Genomic DNA, 14605 nt, shown 5'->3' with positions numbered 1-14605 from the left:
GTGTGTGTGTGTGTGTGTGTGTGTGAGTGTGTGTGAATGTGAGTGAGTGTGTGTGTGTGAGTGAGTGTGAGTGAGTGAGGGAGAGTGTGCGTGTGTGAGTGATATATATATATATATATAGGACATGATTGTGTTTGCATACAATATTGCTAAAGCAATATCTGCTCTCATATATATATATATATATATATTGGCCAGCCTAAGGCACCCCTGTGCAATAATCATGCTGTTACAGTAAAACTGCACATTTTAGAGTGGCCTTTTATTGTGGCCAGCCTAAGGCACACCTGTGCAATAATCATGCTGTCTAATCAGCATCTTGATATGCCACACCTGTGAGGTGGATGGATTACCTCGGCAAAGGAGAAGTGCTCACTAACACAGATTTAGACAGATTTGTGAACAATATTTGAGAGAAATAGGCATTTTGTGTACATAGAAAAAGTCTTAGATCTTTGAGTTCAGCTCATGACAAATGGGGGAAAAAACAAAAGTGTTGCATTTATAATTTTGTTCAGTGTATATTCATATGAGAGCAGATATTGCTTTAGCAATGATGTATGTAAACACAATCATGTCCACAAATACTCGAAACAGAGAGAGAGAGAGAGATTTCGTTCAGCTGAACAGAATGAGTCACGTGTGATCATGTGACTGTGTGTGCGTGTGTGTGTGTGTGTGTGTGCGCGTGAGTGAGTGAGTGTGCGTGTGTGAGTGAGCGTGCGTGTGTGAGTGAACATGCGTGTGTGAGTGAGTGTGCGTGCGTGCGTGTGAGTGAGTGACAGTGTGCGTGTGTGAGTGAATGTGCGTGTGTGTGCATGCGTGAGTGAGTGTGCGTGCGTGCGTGAGTGTGAGTGAGTGACAGTGTGCGTGTGTGAGTGAGAGTGTGCGTGTGTGAGTGAATGTGCGTGTGTGAGTGTGTGAGTGAGTGTGCGTGTGTGAGTGAGTGAGTGTGCGTGTGTGAGTGAGTGTGCGTGCGTGCGTGAGTGAGTGTGCGAGTGTGAGTGAGTCAGTGAGAGTGTGCGTGTGTGAGTGAGTGAGTGTGCGTGAGTGAGTGAGTGAGTGTGCGTGTGTGAGTGAGTGTGCGTGCGTGCGTGAGTGAGTGTGCGAGTGTGAGTGAGTCAGTGAGAGTGTGCGTGTGTGAGTGAGTGAGTGTGCGTGAGTGAGTGAGTGAGTGTGCGTGTGTGAGTGAGTGTGCGTGCGTGCGTGTGAGTGAGTGACAGTGTGCGTGTGTGAGTGAGAGTGTGCGTGTGTGAGTGAATGTGCGTGTGTGAGTGTGTGAGTGAGTGTGCGTGTGTGAGTGAGTTTGCGTGCGTGCGTGAGTGAGTGTGCGAGTGTGAGTGAGTCAGTGAGAGTGTGCGTGTGTGAGTGAGTGAGTGTGCGTGTGTGAGTGAGTGTGAGTGAGAGTGTGTGAGTGAGCGTGAGTGAATGTGAGTGAATATGCGTGTGTGAGTGAATGTGCGTGTGCGTGTGTGAGTGAGTGTGCGTGAGTGAGTGTGTGTGCGTGAGTGTGAGTGTGTGAGTGAGTGAGTGAGTGTGAGTGAGTGAGGGAGAGTGTGCGTGTGTGAGTGAGTGAGCGTGTGTGAGTGAGTGAGCGTGTGTGAGTGAGTGAGCGTGTGTGAGTGAGTGAGCGTGTGTGAGTGAGTGAGCGTGTGTGAGTGAGTGAGCGTGTGTGAGTGAGTGAGCGTGTGTGAGTGAGTGAGCGTGTGTGAGTGAGTGAGCGTGTGTGAGTGAGTGAGCGTGTGTGAGTGAGTGAGCGTGTGTGAGTGAGTGTGCGCGAGTGAGTGTGTGTGCGTGAGTGTGAGTGTGTGAGTGAGTGAGTGAGTGTGAGTGAGTGAGGGAGAGTGTGCGTGTGTGAGTGAGTGTGAGTGAGGGAGAGTGTGCATGTGTGAGTGAGCGTGTGCATGTGTGAGTGAGCGTGTGCGTGTGTGAGTGAGTGAGTGTGTGTGTGAGTGAGTGAGTGAGTGTGCGTGTGTGAGTGTGTGTGAGTGAGTGTGAGTGAGAGTGTGCGTGTGTGAGTGAATGTGCGTGAGTGAGTGTGTGTGAGTGAGTGTGTGAGTGTGAGTGAATGTGCGTGTGTGAGTGTGTGTGAGTGTGCGAGTGTGTGTGCGTGAGTGAGTGTGTGTGAGTGAGTGAGTGTGAGTGAGTGTGTGTGCGTGTGTGAGTGAGTGCGCGTGTGTGAGTGCGCGTGTGTGAGTGAGTGAGTGAGTGTGCGTGTGTGAGTGAGTGAGTGAGTGTGAGTGAGTGTGTGTGCGTGAGTGAGTGTGTGTGAGTGAGTGTGCGAGTGTGAGTGAGTGTGCGAGTGAGTGTGCGAGTGTGTGTGCGTGAGCAAGTGTGTGTGCGTGTGTGTGCGTGAGTGTGTGTGCGTAAGAGTGTGTGTGAGAGAGAGTGTGTGAGAGAGAGTGTGTGAGAGAGAGTGTGCGTGTGTGAGTGAATGTGTGTGTGTGTGTGTGTGTGTGTGTGTGTGTGTGAGTGAGCGTGAGTGCGTTACTGAGTGTGTGTGTGTGTGTGTGCGCGTGTGAGTGCGTGAGTGTGTGCGTGTGTGTGTGTTGGTCACGTGACTCACGATCTTGGGGTCAGCGGTGATGTTGCTCAGGCTCTTCTCCTCTCCTCCTGCCTGTAAGTAAAGTGAGCGAGCGACGAGTGTGGCCACTTCTGCCAGAGACTGAGTGAGTGCAGATGCAAAAACACACAGAGAGAAGAGCTGAGACGAGTTCAAAAGCACTGACGCCGACTCAACCACAGTGAACACATCCGCAAGAGCTACACACCTTGGCCGCGTCCGTCTCGTACACCAGCTGCTCGTCTGGATTTAGGTCGGGCGGATAAGTGACGTTCAGGTTCTCTGCGTCATCGTACATGCTCTCGTAGTATCTGTGTCAGGTGCAGATGACAGAAAACACACAACATGTGGCTTCAGACACACATGACAAGAGCTTCTCTGAACAGAAAGGCTTTACACGTGTTAGAAAACAGCTACAATAAGGAAGAACTAGACGCTGGATTCGACACTTCATGATATAAAACCTTAAAAAGGTAGTTGATATATGGCATGTCCATGGACTTTTTAAAATCAATATCAAGATTAATAGGCTAAAATGTGTCAGCATATATGGAAAAATCATTTAAATCACCTTTTTGTCCTTAGTAGTTCATTTTAAATAGTTTTGCAATGGGACAAATACATTTAAATATTATTAAATTATTAATAATTAAAATATTCCATATTTTTTTCCATTTCTATTTATTTATTTATTAATTAATTAAGTCAAATTTAAATTTAATTTAATTTAGCAAAGAAAGAAAGGAAGGAAAATTTAAATCACCTTTTTGTATTCTGTGGTTCATTTTAAATAGAATATTTTTATTTCTGAAAGCTCATTTGTAGGACTGTTTCTTCATTTATTTATATATTTATTATATTATTTATAATACTATATCACCAGGAGATGCTATTTTCATGGCACATTAAATAAAATGACAATTTATTAAAATAGCCACAACAGCAAAAATTCTTCAATAAATAATGAAAACTACATAAAGTAATTCAATAATATTTTATGTACAACAGTATAGAAATTAGAGCAATTATATGAGCTATTTTAGCTTGATATCTGATTAAAAATCCAAAATTTCCCAGGAAAAAAAACCCGGTTGCCTAATATCACTTAAAGCAAGTTTTTACAATAAAATATGCTTTATAGTCAATGAAGTCCTACAAAAAATTACATGCTGGCTACAAATATTCTGTGTTTCAATAAGTCCTGCCATCATATGTTTCTCCACGACTTAAACTCATCAAATTAATTTAACCAATATTAAGTCAGTTTAATATAACTTAAGTTGAAATAACTTGAATAAACTGCCCATTCGATTATACTTAATGTAAGGCAACTACTGAACTTAAGTTTTTAAGTTGAATTAGGTGAAAATGTTTACAGTGCATGTATAATAATTAAACAATAATAAACAAAATACAGCAGAAACAGCTAGAAGTTCAGCACATCGACTAAAGTATTTTACGTTTGTCCTCAAAGTTATATACAATTTCAGATTTACTAACACCTAACAATAACGTCAGAAAATGAAGTGACGGATCTTGGTCAGAATTAGTCATGATTATCATTATTATAGTTCCTGAAGATCATGCAAAGAATCAAGACTCCGTCATGATCCGCTCGATTACGATTAACTTTGTATGTTAAGAACTAAAAGGCAGATGAACTGTGAACGGAGACCTGTTGTTGAACAATGTCTGATGGTCTGCCAGCACGAGGCCGGGGATCGGTCTGGCTCGCAGGAACCGCTGGAGAGACGAGGGCGGCAGCGGCTGCGTGAACAACGGATGACCCAACGAGACATTCAGACCAGCAGCAGCAGACTGCATTCTCCTCATCAGATCCAACACCTGAGAGAGAGAGAGGGCGAGAGAGATAATGCATGAGAGGAGAGAGAGAGATAATGGATGAGAGAAGAAAGGGAGTGTTTCCTCTCCTCCTCCTCACTCACCTCCTCATTCACACTGTCGTTCTTGCGGGATACGGGGTCAGAGTGCATCCAGAGGCTCTGCCCACTGCGCAGGCCGACCTATAAACACACAGCAAACATGTTACTGACATGCAGCATCTCAAACACACTACAACCGAATGAACTACACCCAGACTGCAGACACATAACAAAAGACATCTGACACAGGCAAAACCCATCTACATGTAACTTCAGTGGGAAACAAATGAATGAATGCTAAATATTAGGCTAAACACTAGTGCTGTGTTCGATACATCGTCACAGAGATCTGACGATACGAGTATCGATACAGCTGGCCCTGAATTGATATTGTGGCACGTGTGCAGCAGTGGACCACGCTTAATTTGAATACAAGAACAACGTTTAAAATTGAGCAGAAAAGTGCGAGGTTTCTAAAAAATGATGAATAGAGCATAATATATAGGCTACAACAAGGTTTAATCTGGCCGCAGAGGAACACAACTGGGTTGCCTGATATAAAGAGACGTAACCCCCGAAACAGAGCTTCCCACTTGCGCAATACGGAAATATCTGCTAAGTGTGCTACTTATCTTTGTCAACCTGGCAACCCTGTGCACACACGCTCTCTCTCCACTGGATAAACGCGCTTGCTTTCTGAAAACACTGGTTAACGTGCAGTTTAGTGATCTCCACTTTAATATTCTATTCTCAGAAAAGTGTAATTCATCAAGAGTTCATTTATATGAGAGAGAGAGAGAGAGAGAGAGAGAGGCTGTGTATGTATGAATTACCACCGTTTTGCCACGTTTCTCTATTAACAGTAAAGCTGTGGCTTTAATTCCTTCAGAAACAATGATGTTACCAGCTCCTTGTTGAGAAAGATAATGCAGCTCCTGAGCAATTAAGCTATTTATAGTTGATAAAACTGTGGGGCAGCACTAAAAAGTTAGTTCCTGAATGTCTGAGTGCGCGCACAGCATGATCTGTGTGAGTGACTGAGTGTGTGTGCGTGAGATACAGTGAAGATTGCGCATTAGTTTAGAACTTACAATTACAAGTACATTATTATTTATGGGCTTAAAAACAAGATGCAGACAATCAGAATATTGTACCTGGTGGGGAGTGCACAATGTAAACATGAAACATATGCCATTACCTATATTGCACTGTGGTACTGTTCTGGAGGCCCTTCATAATGCAGAGCTCAGCTGCCTGCTCTGCCCATAGTTAGCAATGGCACTATAGTAAGCAGCGTTTAATAAACAGTTTTACTAAATTCTTCTGAGGTGAAATTCAGTGCAGTCCCGTATCGTGATACGTATCGTATAGTGGTCTCCGTACCGTGATACGCATCGTATCGTGGCATCCGTATCGTGATATGTATCGTATCGTGGCCTCTGCATCGTGATACGTATCGTATCGTGGCCTCCGTAACATGATATGTATCGTATCGTGGCCTCTGCATCGTGATACGTATCGTATAGTGGCCTCTGCATCGTGATACGTATCGTATCCTCGGCATCGTGATATGTATCGTATCGTGGCCTCTGCATCGTGATACATATCGTATCGTGGCCTCCGTAACATGATATGTATCGTATCGTGGCATCTGCATCGTGATACGTATCGTATCGTGGCCTCTGCATCGTGATACGTATCGTATCGTGACTTTGCTGGTGATACACAGCCCTACTAAACACTGCTTTTTTCTATCACTCATAAATATAATCTCTATTCATATGGCTTTTTTGTTTCCTGGAAAACTAATGATAATGATAATCCAAATGCCCAGTCAAATCAAATCTGTTATTTGACATTCAGTGCTTTTTATGATATAATAATAATTTAAAATTTTTGTTTATTTATTTTATACGTCTTAACCTTTTGCACAGCACTTTGTTCAACCCATGGTAATAAACTAAATAAACTAAAAAATTTTTTTATATATATATATATATATATATATATATAAATAATAACCATAATACAATTGTTAATAATAGAATATAAATCATCATAAAATAATAATAATAATTCTAACAAAATAATATAAATAATAATATTGTTATTTTTATTATTATTAACAATAATAACAATAAAATAAAATAAAATAATAGAATATAAATAAATTGACAAAATAACAGCAGTAATATTATTATTATTATAATTATTAATACTAATAAGAAACTAAAAACAATAATAAAAATCAACAATCAAATCAATTATTTGACATGCTTTTTTATAATACTAATAATGATAATAATAATTTAATAACCATAATAATAATACAAATAAATATTACAATAAAAGTACATAAATAAACATGGATGTGTTCATACCTGCCCAATTTCCAGCATGGAGTGCACATTGTTCAAGTCAATAACAAAATCGTTTTTTTCCATGTCATACACCATTTTTGAGCTGCCGATGTAGTCAAAGGCTTCCTATGAGAGAGAAAGAGCTTGTAAACATATTTAAAACTGCAATGAAATACATGTACAGATGCCTGCTGCATACTTCTACTCATACAGTATTTCCACTGTAGTGATCAAGTTATGAACACTAGTGTACTGCTCAGTATATACTACATGCAGCAGTACACAGCGATAAACAAACAGGTCATGTGACCTCATTGTGTTACATGTGTAATAGCCAGTGGTTACAAATGTTATCTGCATAATTTTAAATCCAATTTTGTATCAAAATGTCTTCACTTCTCGCGGTCTGATCCAATAACGATGAAAGAAAAACGTGTAAATAAACACACTGACCCCTTGGAAGAAGGTGAAGAAGATATTGCGAGGGGGCGGAGCTTCCTGAGTGACAGGAGAGAGGGCTTGAATGGCGGCCAATAGGGTGACGATTCCTGACACGGTTCCTTCGGCGGCCGGAGCCTGTTCCCAGAAAAACGACCTGCCGTCGAGCTGAGACACAGAAGAACAGTGCTCGGTTTATAGCTGGAAACCTCTAGCGGACTGGAGAATGAGCACAGATGTTATTTAAATTAAACATCCTGAAGCTGTCTAAATGGCAAAAAAAAAAAAAATATTCTAATTCAAAAGGCATAATTTCAGTTAGGGGGAAAAAGCTTTTAGCTTCTCTCTTGAGGCCACAAGAGGGCGCATCGAGCTAAATATTAGTAAAATAATATAAAGTTTCTTCAAAGCAATAAAATAACACGACTATCTTTGAAAAAAGTGCATAATGTTTCAAATAAAGTTTCTAAACCATATATAATTAATTAAGCTGCTTAAACAATTAGAAACAAAACAGCATCATGTACACTGCCGGTCAAAAGTTTGGGATCAGTAAGATTTGTAATGTTTTTAAAAGGCATAATTTCAGTTAGGGGGAAAAAGCTTTTAGCTTCTCTCTTGAGGCCACAAGAGGGCGCATCGAGCTAAATATTAGTAAAATAATATAAAGTTTCTTCAAAGCAATAAAATAACACGACTATCTTTGAAAAAAGTGCATAATGTTTCAAATAAAGTTTCTAAACCATATATAATTAATTAAGCTGCTTAAACAATTAGAAACAAAACAGCATCATGTACACTGCCGGTCAAAAGTTTGGGATCAGTAAGATTTGTAATGTTTTTAAAGAAGTGTCTTCTGCTCATCAAGGCTGCATTTATTTGATCAGAAATACAGAAAAAAAATGTAATTTTGCAAAATGTTATTACAATATAAAACAATGGCTTCTATTTTAATATACTTTAAAATATAATTTATTTCTGTGATGCAAAGCTGAATTTCCATCATCATTACTCCAGTATAAAGATCACATGATCTTCAGAAATCATTCTAATATGCTGATTTATTATTAGAATTATCAACAGTTGTGCTGCACAAACATTGTTTTTGGAAACTGATACTTTTTTCAGGATTCTTTGATGAATAAAAAGTTAAAAAGAACAGCATTTATTCAAAATATAAATCTTTTCTAACAATATAAATCTTTGCTATCACTTCTTATCAATTTAACACATCCTTGCTGAACAAAAGTTTGAATTTCTTAAAAAAAAAAAAGAAAGAATAAAAATTGACTGACCCCAAACTGTTGAACTGTAGTGTATATTATTAGAAAATAAATATGAAGCAGCAGAACAGTTTCAACATTGATAATAAATCAGCATATTATACTGATTTCTGAAGGATCATGTGACACTGAAGACTGGAGGAATGATGCTGAAAATACAGCTGCACATCACAGAAATACATTACAGTTTAAAGTATATCAAAATAGAAAAACATTATTTTACATCATAATAATAATTCACATTATTATATTTTTTTCTGTATTTTTGATCAAATAAATGCAGCCTTGATGAGCAGAAGAAACTCCTGTAAAAACATAAAAAATCGTTCTGATCCCATGTATGTATAGTTTAATACAAAGGACCGAAAACCAATCACAAAGAGTACTTTATTCATTTAAAAACACGAGATGCTGTGGGATGGGGAAAAACTGGCATAAAGTCTCGAGACATGTTTTTTAAGTCGAACTTGCATTAATTTTACATGGCTTTCTAAACATGCGTCTCTCTTGTGCGAGACGCGAGTGCAACGCTGATAGATGTCCCTCTAGAAAATGCGACAAATATGCGTTCTGTGTGAACGGCTTGGTTTCAGTTTTGAGGAAAAAAAACATCATCTCTGTATTGATGTTCTCTTTTTCCGCAATATGTTGAACGAACAACGTAGCAGCGCTGCATCTAGTGGCTTCAACTGGATAGGCTAAAAAAAGACAATGTAGGCAAAAATTAAATTCGCAGAATATTCGAAATTCTAATGTTTTTTTGACAGCCAATGGGGAACATCGAACAAAATATTACTAATGCACGTTTATTCAAAGCAATAAAATAACACGACTATCTTTGAAAAAAGTGCATAATGTTTAAAATAATGTTTCTAGACCATATATAATTAAGTAAGTTGCTTAAACAACAACATCTTCTCTGTATTGATGTTTTCTTTTTCCGCAATATTTTTAATGAACAATGCAGCAGCGCCGCATCTAGTGGCTTCAACTGGATAGGCTTAAAAAAGCATTATAATGCAACGTACATCGTCATCGCATCTCGTGCGCCACTGATAAAGCTGCCTGATGCACACCTAAAATTCAAATGCAATGTTTTTGCATTCAAATGTGGATTTTTTTTTTTAATTCGACAATGATGCTGAAAATACAGCTGCACATCACAGAAATACATTACAATTTAAAGTATATCAAAATAGAAAAACATTATTTTACATCATAATAATAATAATTCACATTATTATATTTTTTTCTGTATTTTTGATCAAATAAATGCAGCCTTGATGAGCAGAAGAAACTCCTGTAAAAACATAAAAAATCGTTCTGATCCCATGTATGTATAGTTTAATACAAAGGACCGAAAACCAATCACAAAGAGTACTTTATTCATTTAAAAACACGAGATGCTGTGGGATGGGGAAAAACTGGCATAAAGTCTCGAGACATGTTTTTTAAGTCGAACTTGCATTAATTTTACATGGCTTTCTAAACATGCGTCTCTCTTGTGCGAGACGCGAGTGCAACGCTGATAGATGTCCCTCTAGAAAATGCGACAAATATGCGTTCTGTGTGAACGGCTTGGTTTCAGTTTTGAGGAAAAAAAACATCATCTCTGTATTGATGTTCTCTTTTTCCGCAATATGTTGAACGAACAACGTAGCAGCGCTGCATCTAGTGGCTTCAACTGGATAGGCTAAAAAAAGACAATGTAGGCAAAAATTAAATTCGCAGAATATTCGAAATTCTAATGTTTTTTTGACAGCCAATGGGGAACATCGAACAAAATATTACTAATGCACGTTTATTCAAAGCAATAAAATAACACGACTATCTTTGAAAAAAGTGCATAATGTTTAAAATAATGTTTCTAGACCATATATAATTAAGTAAGTTGCTTAAACAACAACATCTTCTCTGTATTGATGTTTTCTTTTTCCGCAATATTTTTAATGAACAATGCAGCAGCGCCGCATCTAGTGGCTTCAACTGGATAGGCTTAAAAAAGCATTATAATGCAACGTACATCGTCATCGCATCTCGTGCGCCACTGATAAAGCTGCCTGATGCACACCTAAAATTCAAATGCAATGTTTTTGCATTCAAATGTGGATTTTTTTTTTTAATTCGACGAATATTCGAAATTAAAATATTTTTTTTGACAGCCCTAAAACATCGTGAGTGCATTCCTCACCCGTGTGGCTGCGAGGACGACGCTCTCGTTAGCTGCGTGGCCCTTGGCGCTGCTGTTGAGGGGCCGAGTGGATGTCCAGACGTTAAAATCACTCAACGGGTCACACAGGACTTCTGAAGGAGGCAGAGACACATATGTAACCCAGGTTAAAATATTGGAATAGCTGATTACATAACTACACTGATTCACATTATAATAATATGACGATGATAGACATAATGCTCTATAGTTAATAAATAAATAGATTGAATTAGGGCTGCAAAACGATTAATCGATTCAAAATTAAAGTTTATGTTTATATAATATATGTGTGTGTGCTGTGTATATTTATTATGTATATTATATATAAATACACAAACATACATGTATATATTAAGGAAAAATATGACCCTGCAGCACAAAAGCAGTGTTAAGTCGCTGGGGGATATTTGTAGCAATAGCCAACAATACATTGTATGGGTCACAATTATAAATTTTTCTTTTATTTCAAAAGTCATTAGGATATTAAGTAAAGGATATTAGGGGTAGGGTTGGTGTAGGGCAATAGAATATACGGCCTGTACAGTATAAAAAACCATTACGCCTATGGAATGTCCCCACTTTTCACAAAAACAAACATGTGTCCGTGTCCATGTCCGTACCTGGGTTGATGCTGAATCGGTTCTGCAGGTCGGTGCGTCTCATGCAGGTCACGGTGTCGGTCACAGCATGCATGTGTGAGAAGAGCTGCATGGCACACAGCGGATACTGAGGAGTGCTTCCGTTCACACGCAGGTTATGATCCTCGTAACACTGCAAACACACACACACATACGCGTGTCATACAGCACTGTGATGAACACACACACACCTGAGAGAGAGACACACACCTTACGGATGACCTGAGTCTGATTCTCGTCTTTCAGAGCAAACACAGGGAAAGCGAAGTCTTCATAGGACAGTCCGTTCCCCAGAGGATTCCACACGGTCACGTTACAGTTCGCCAGATCAGAGCCGTAACTCGCAGAATACACACCTGAAACACAATCACACACACTCAGCTTCACATACATGTGGGAAAGTGTTGTAACTGCTCACCATTTCTTTAGTTTTTCCGCAATTTTGTCTCCATTTCATCACCTTCTTTTCTTCACATGTTCATCATAAAACACAAGTGTTTTGGTCTTGTTTTCCAGTGCAAATATCTAAATATTAGATATATAAGTCAAGACAATCATTTTCTTGAGATGCAAAAACACGTAAGATAAGAAGTCTTGTTTTCTTAGAAATTTACCAAAATGAAGTGAGTTTATGCTCAGACAAAAGTATCTGCCAATGGGAAAATAAACGTAATTTAAAGGGAAAACAAGAATATTTTTCTATTTTATTATATTTTTTCTCTTTTTAAGCATAAACCTCAATTCATTTTCATACATTTCTCAGAAAACAAGTTTTTTTTTTTGTAACAAAAATATATTTATTGATTTAAGAATGTTAAAAAAATCTAATAATGTGGTGTAAAATAATAATAATAATACGCAGCATTTATATAAACACTCCTAAATCAAGATACTGTACATTTACATGAGATGCTAAATGGAAAATACATTTTAATAATTATATTTAATTTATACAATAATTAACTAATTTATAATAATTACTGTATATAGAATAAATTCATATTTTAATGCATTCAGTCATTTTTTCCAACAGAATCCACACAAATCAGTAACTGATATTTTATATTTTTTAATGCTGTAAATGTCTGTAACACATTTACTTCCTGTTTTGATCCTGATTGGAATTTCAAGGATCCTCAAGAAATTCAAAAATTCACTCACTCTCTCACACACACACACTCACTCTCTCACACACACACACTCACTCTCTCACACACACACTCACTCACACACTCTCTCACACACACACACACACTCACACACACTCTCTCTCTCTCTCTCACTCACACTCACCTGTGTTCTGGTTGGGGCAGGTCGTGTGAGGTGAGAAATTATCAGCAAGGCCTGTTTTTGAGACGATCACAGCGACTCCAGCCACTCTGGACGAGCTCTTCATCCTCATCATGACCGACCTGCAGGAGAAACACATCAGATCAGACACACAGAGACAGACACACACACACACACAGGTGTTACAGCACCTGTTGAAGAAGGCCGTCTCCATGATCACTATGTACGGAGGATGCGGTCCCGAGCTGAGAATCCAGTCCAGATCTGATTCTGACTCCAGCACATGGAGGACTCCTGTATCTCCTGACATAGAGGCTGAGAGACAAATCAAACACATCACAGCGATCCTAACACACAGTTTGACATGTAGGAAGATCAATGCTCAGCTGGACTCACACTGGCAGCCGATCTGATGCGTGGCGTTCAGCAGTCGGACACACGGAACCGTTTCATTGAGCTCAACATAGATCTTCTTTTCCACTGAGCTGGAGCACACGCCTGCAGCAGCAGAGACACACATCACACGCTTCAGACCGTCACATCACACGCTACTGCTACATATATATATATATACACTATATACACAGCGGGTATATAGCCTAACCCTAATTTCTGAATTTATTTGTTTTGTTTTCTTTGTATGTATGGATTTCTTTGGTTGTTACTGACATCTGGTGAAAAGTTCATGTCAAAAGCACTTTTAGGAATATATTTACTGAGAAAATGGTGACGTGTTCGATACTTATTTTACCCGCTGTGTATACTCCTGCTCACTCATCTGTTTTTGTACTAAACTTTTTGTGCATTTTACACGTGCTGATTCAGGCTAAACTGAACCATTTTGACTTCTGAAATATACAAAACCTAACAAAAATTTAAAAAATGATTTAGAATAATTAATAATTTATGACTGTTTCATGCTTAGGATCTGTAACATAAAAAAAAGGAAAAAAAAAAGAAACCCAAAAATATTTACTATTTATAACACAAAAATACAAAATAAATAATTTAAAAATGCACAATCCATTGTTCTCGCTCACATGAATGAAACATGCCTTTAAAAGGTTTGTTTTCATGTATAAACCATTTCATTGCTCTGTATACGTGTATATGACTGGAATGACACATTTAAACCAGAATGAGCAGCACAGCACGAATTCAGACTGAATTGAAATGACTGTTTCATGCTTAGGATCTGTAACATAAAAAAAAGGAAAAAAAAAAGAAACCCAAAAATATTTACTATTTATAACACAAAAATACAAAATAAATAATTTAAAAATGCACAATCCATTGTTCTCGCTCACATGAATGAAACATGCCTTTAAAAGGTTTGTTTTCATGTATAAACCATTTCATTGCTCTGTATACGTGTATATGACTGGAATGACACATTTAAACCAGAATGAGCAGCACAGCACGAATTCAGACTGAATTGAACCAGTTTGACTTTCTGAAATATACAAATCTTTAGAAAATATATATATATATTTTTTATTATAATAATTGTAATACTTAGGATTTTATACCACCACCTTAGATACAATATAAGTCAGTATCTTTCAAAGGTTGACTTACCTGAAGTGACATTAAGCAAGTACAATTTCTCTTTTTTCCATAATACACACATATTAAAGATTAGGGAATCATGTTGCTGGTAATTACCAGAGGGCTTTTTATGGACTATTTAATGTGTAAAATCATGGTACGGTGACGGTAATACTACTGTACTTTGATATAATCCATGATCACAATCATTTAACGTCACCATGGTATTATTTACATGTTACTCCAGGATACTTTAAAGAATATAATGGTGTTAGCACGGTGCACACACACTCACTCACTCACTCACTCACTCACACACTCACTCACACACACACACACACACACTCACACACACACACACACACTCTCTCACTCACTCACACACTCACT

The 14605-nt window shown here is 38.2% G+C and overlaps 1 protein-coding gene across 1 annotated transcript in view; it reads right to left on the bottom strand.

Annotated features, from left to right (window-relative positions):
* Window positions 1–13250, bottom strand: part of LOC107552665 (nicastrin-like) — a 13752-nt gene extending 502 nt beyond the window's left edge. The window contains exons 1-12 of the mRNA XM_016234605.1: window positions 13064–13250; window positions 12859–12982; window positions 12671–12789; window positions 11588–11733; window positions 11360–11510; window positions 10719–10831; window positions 7260–7412; window positions 6828–6932; window positions 4510–4587; window positions 4239–4408; window positions 2772–2874; window positions 2533–2665 (exon numbers count right to left, since the gene is read on the bottom strand). Of these exons, the coding sequence (XP_016090091.1) occupies window positions 2533–2665; window positions 2772–2874; window positions 4239–4408; window positions 4510–4587; window positions 6828–6932; window positions 7260–7412; window positions 10719–10831; window positions 11360–11510; window positions 11588–11733; window positions 12671–12789; window positions 12859–12982; window positions 13064–13187 (1519 nt within the window). The 5' untranslated portion in view covers window positions 13188–13250. The remainder of the gene's footprint in view (window positions 1–2532; window positions 2666–2771; window positions 2875–4238; window positions 4409–4509; window positions 4588–6827; window positions 6933–7259; window positions 7413–10718; window positions 10832–11359; window positions 11511–11587; window positions 11734–12670; window positions 12790–12858; window positions 12983–13063) is intronic.
* Window positions 13251–14605: the final 1355 nt, after the last annotated feature.

This window comes from Sinocyclocheilus grahami, unplaced genomic scaffold, assembly GCF_001515645.1.
Source record: "Sinocyclocheilus grahami isolate Dianchi unplaced genomic scaffold, SAMN03320097.WGS_v1.1 scaffold456.1, whole genome shotgun sequence".
Taxonomy (NCBI): Eukaryota; Metazoa; Chordata; class Actinopteri; order Cypriniformes; family Cyprinidae; genus Sinocyclocheilus; species Sinocyclocheilus grahami.
Note: the sequence above shows the minus strand (reverse complement) of the source record. Positions and strands in the feature narration are given on the sequence as shown.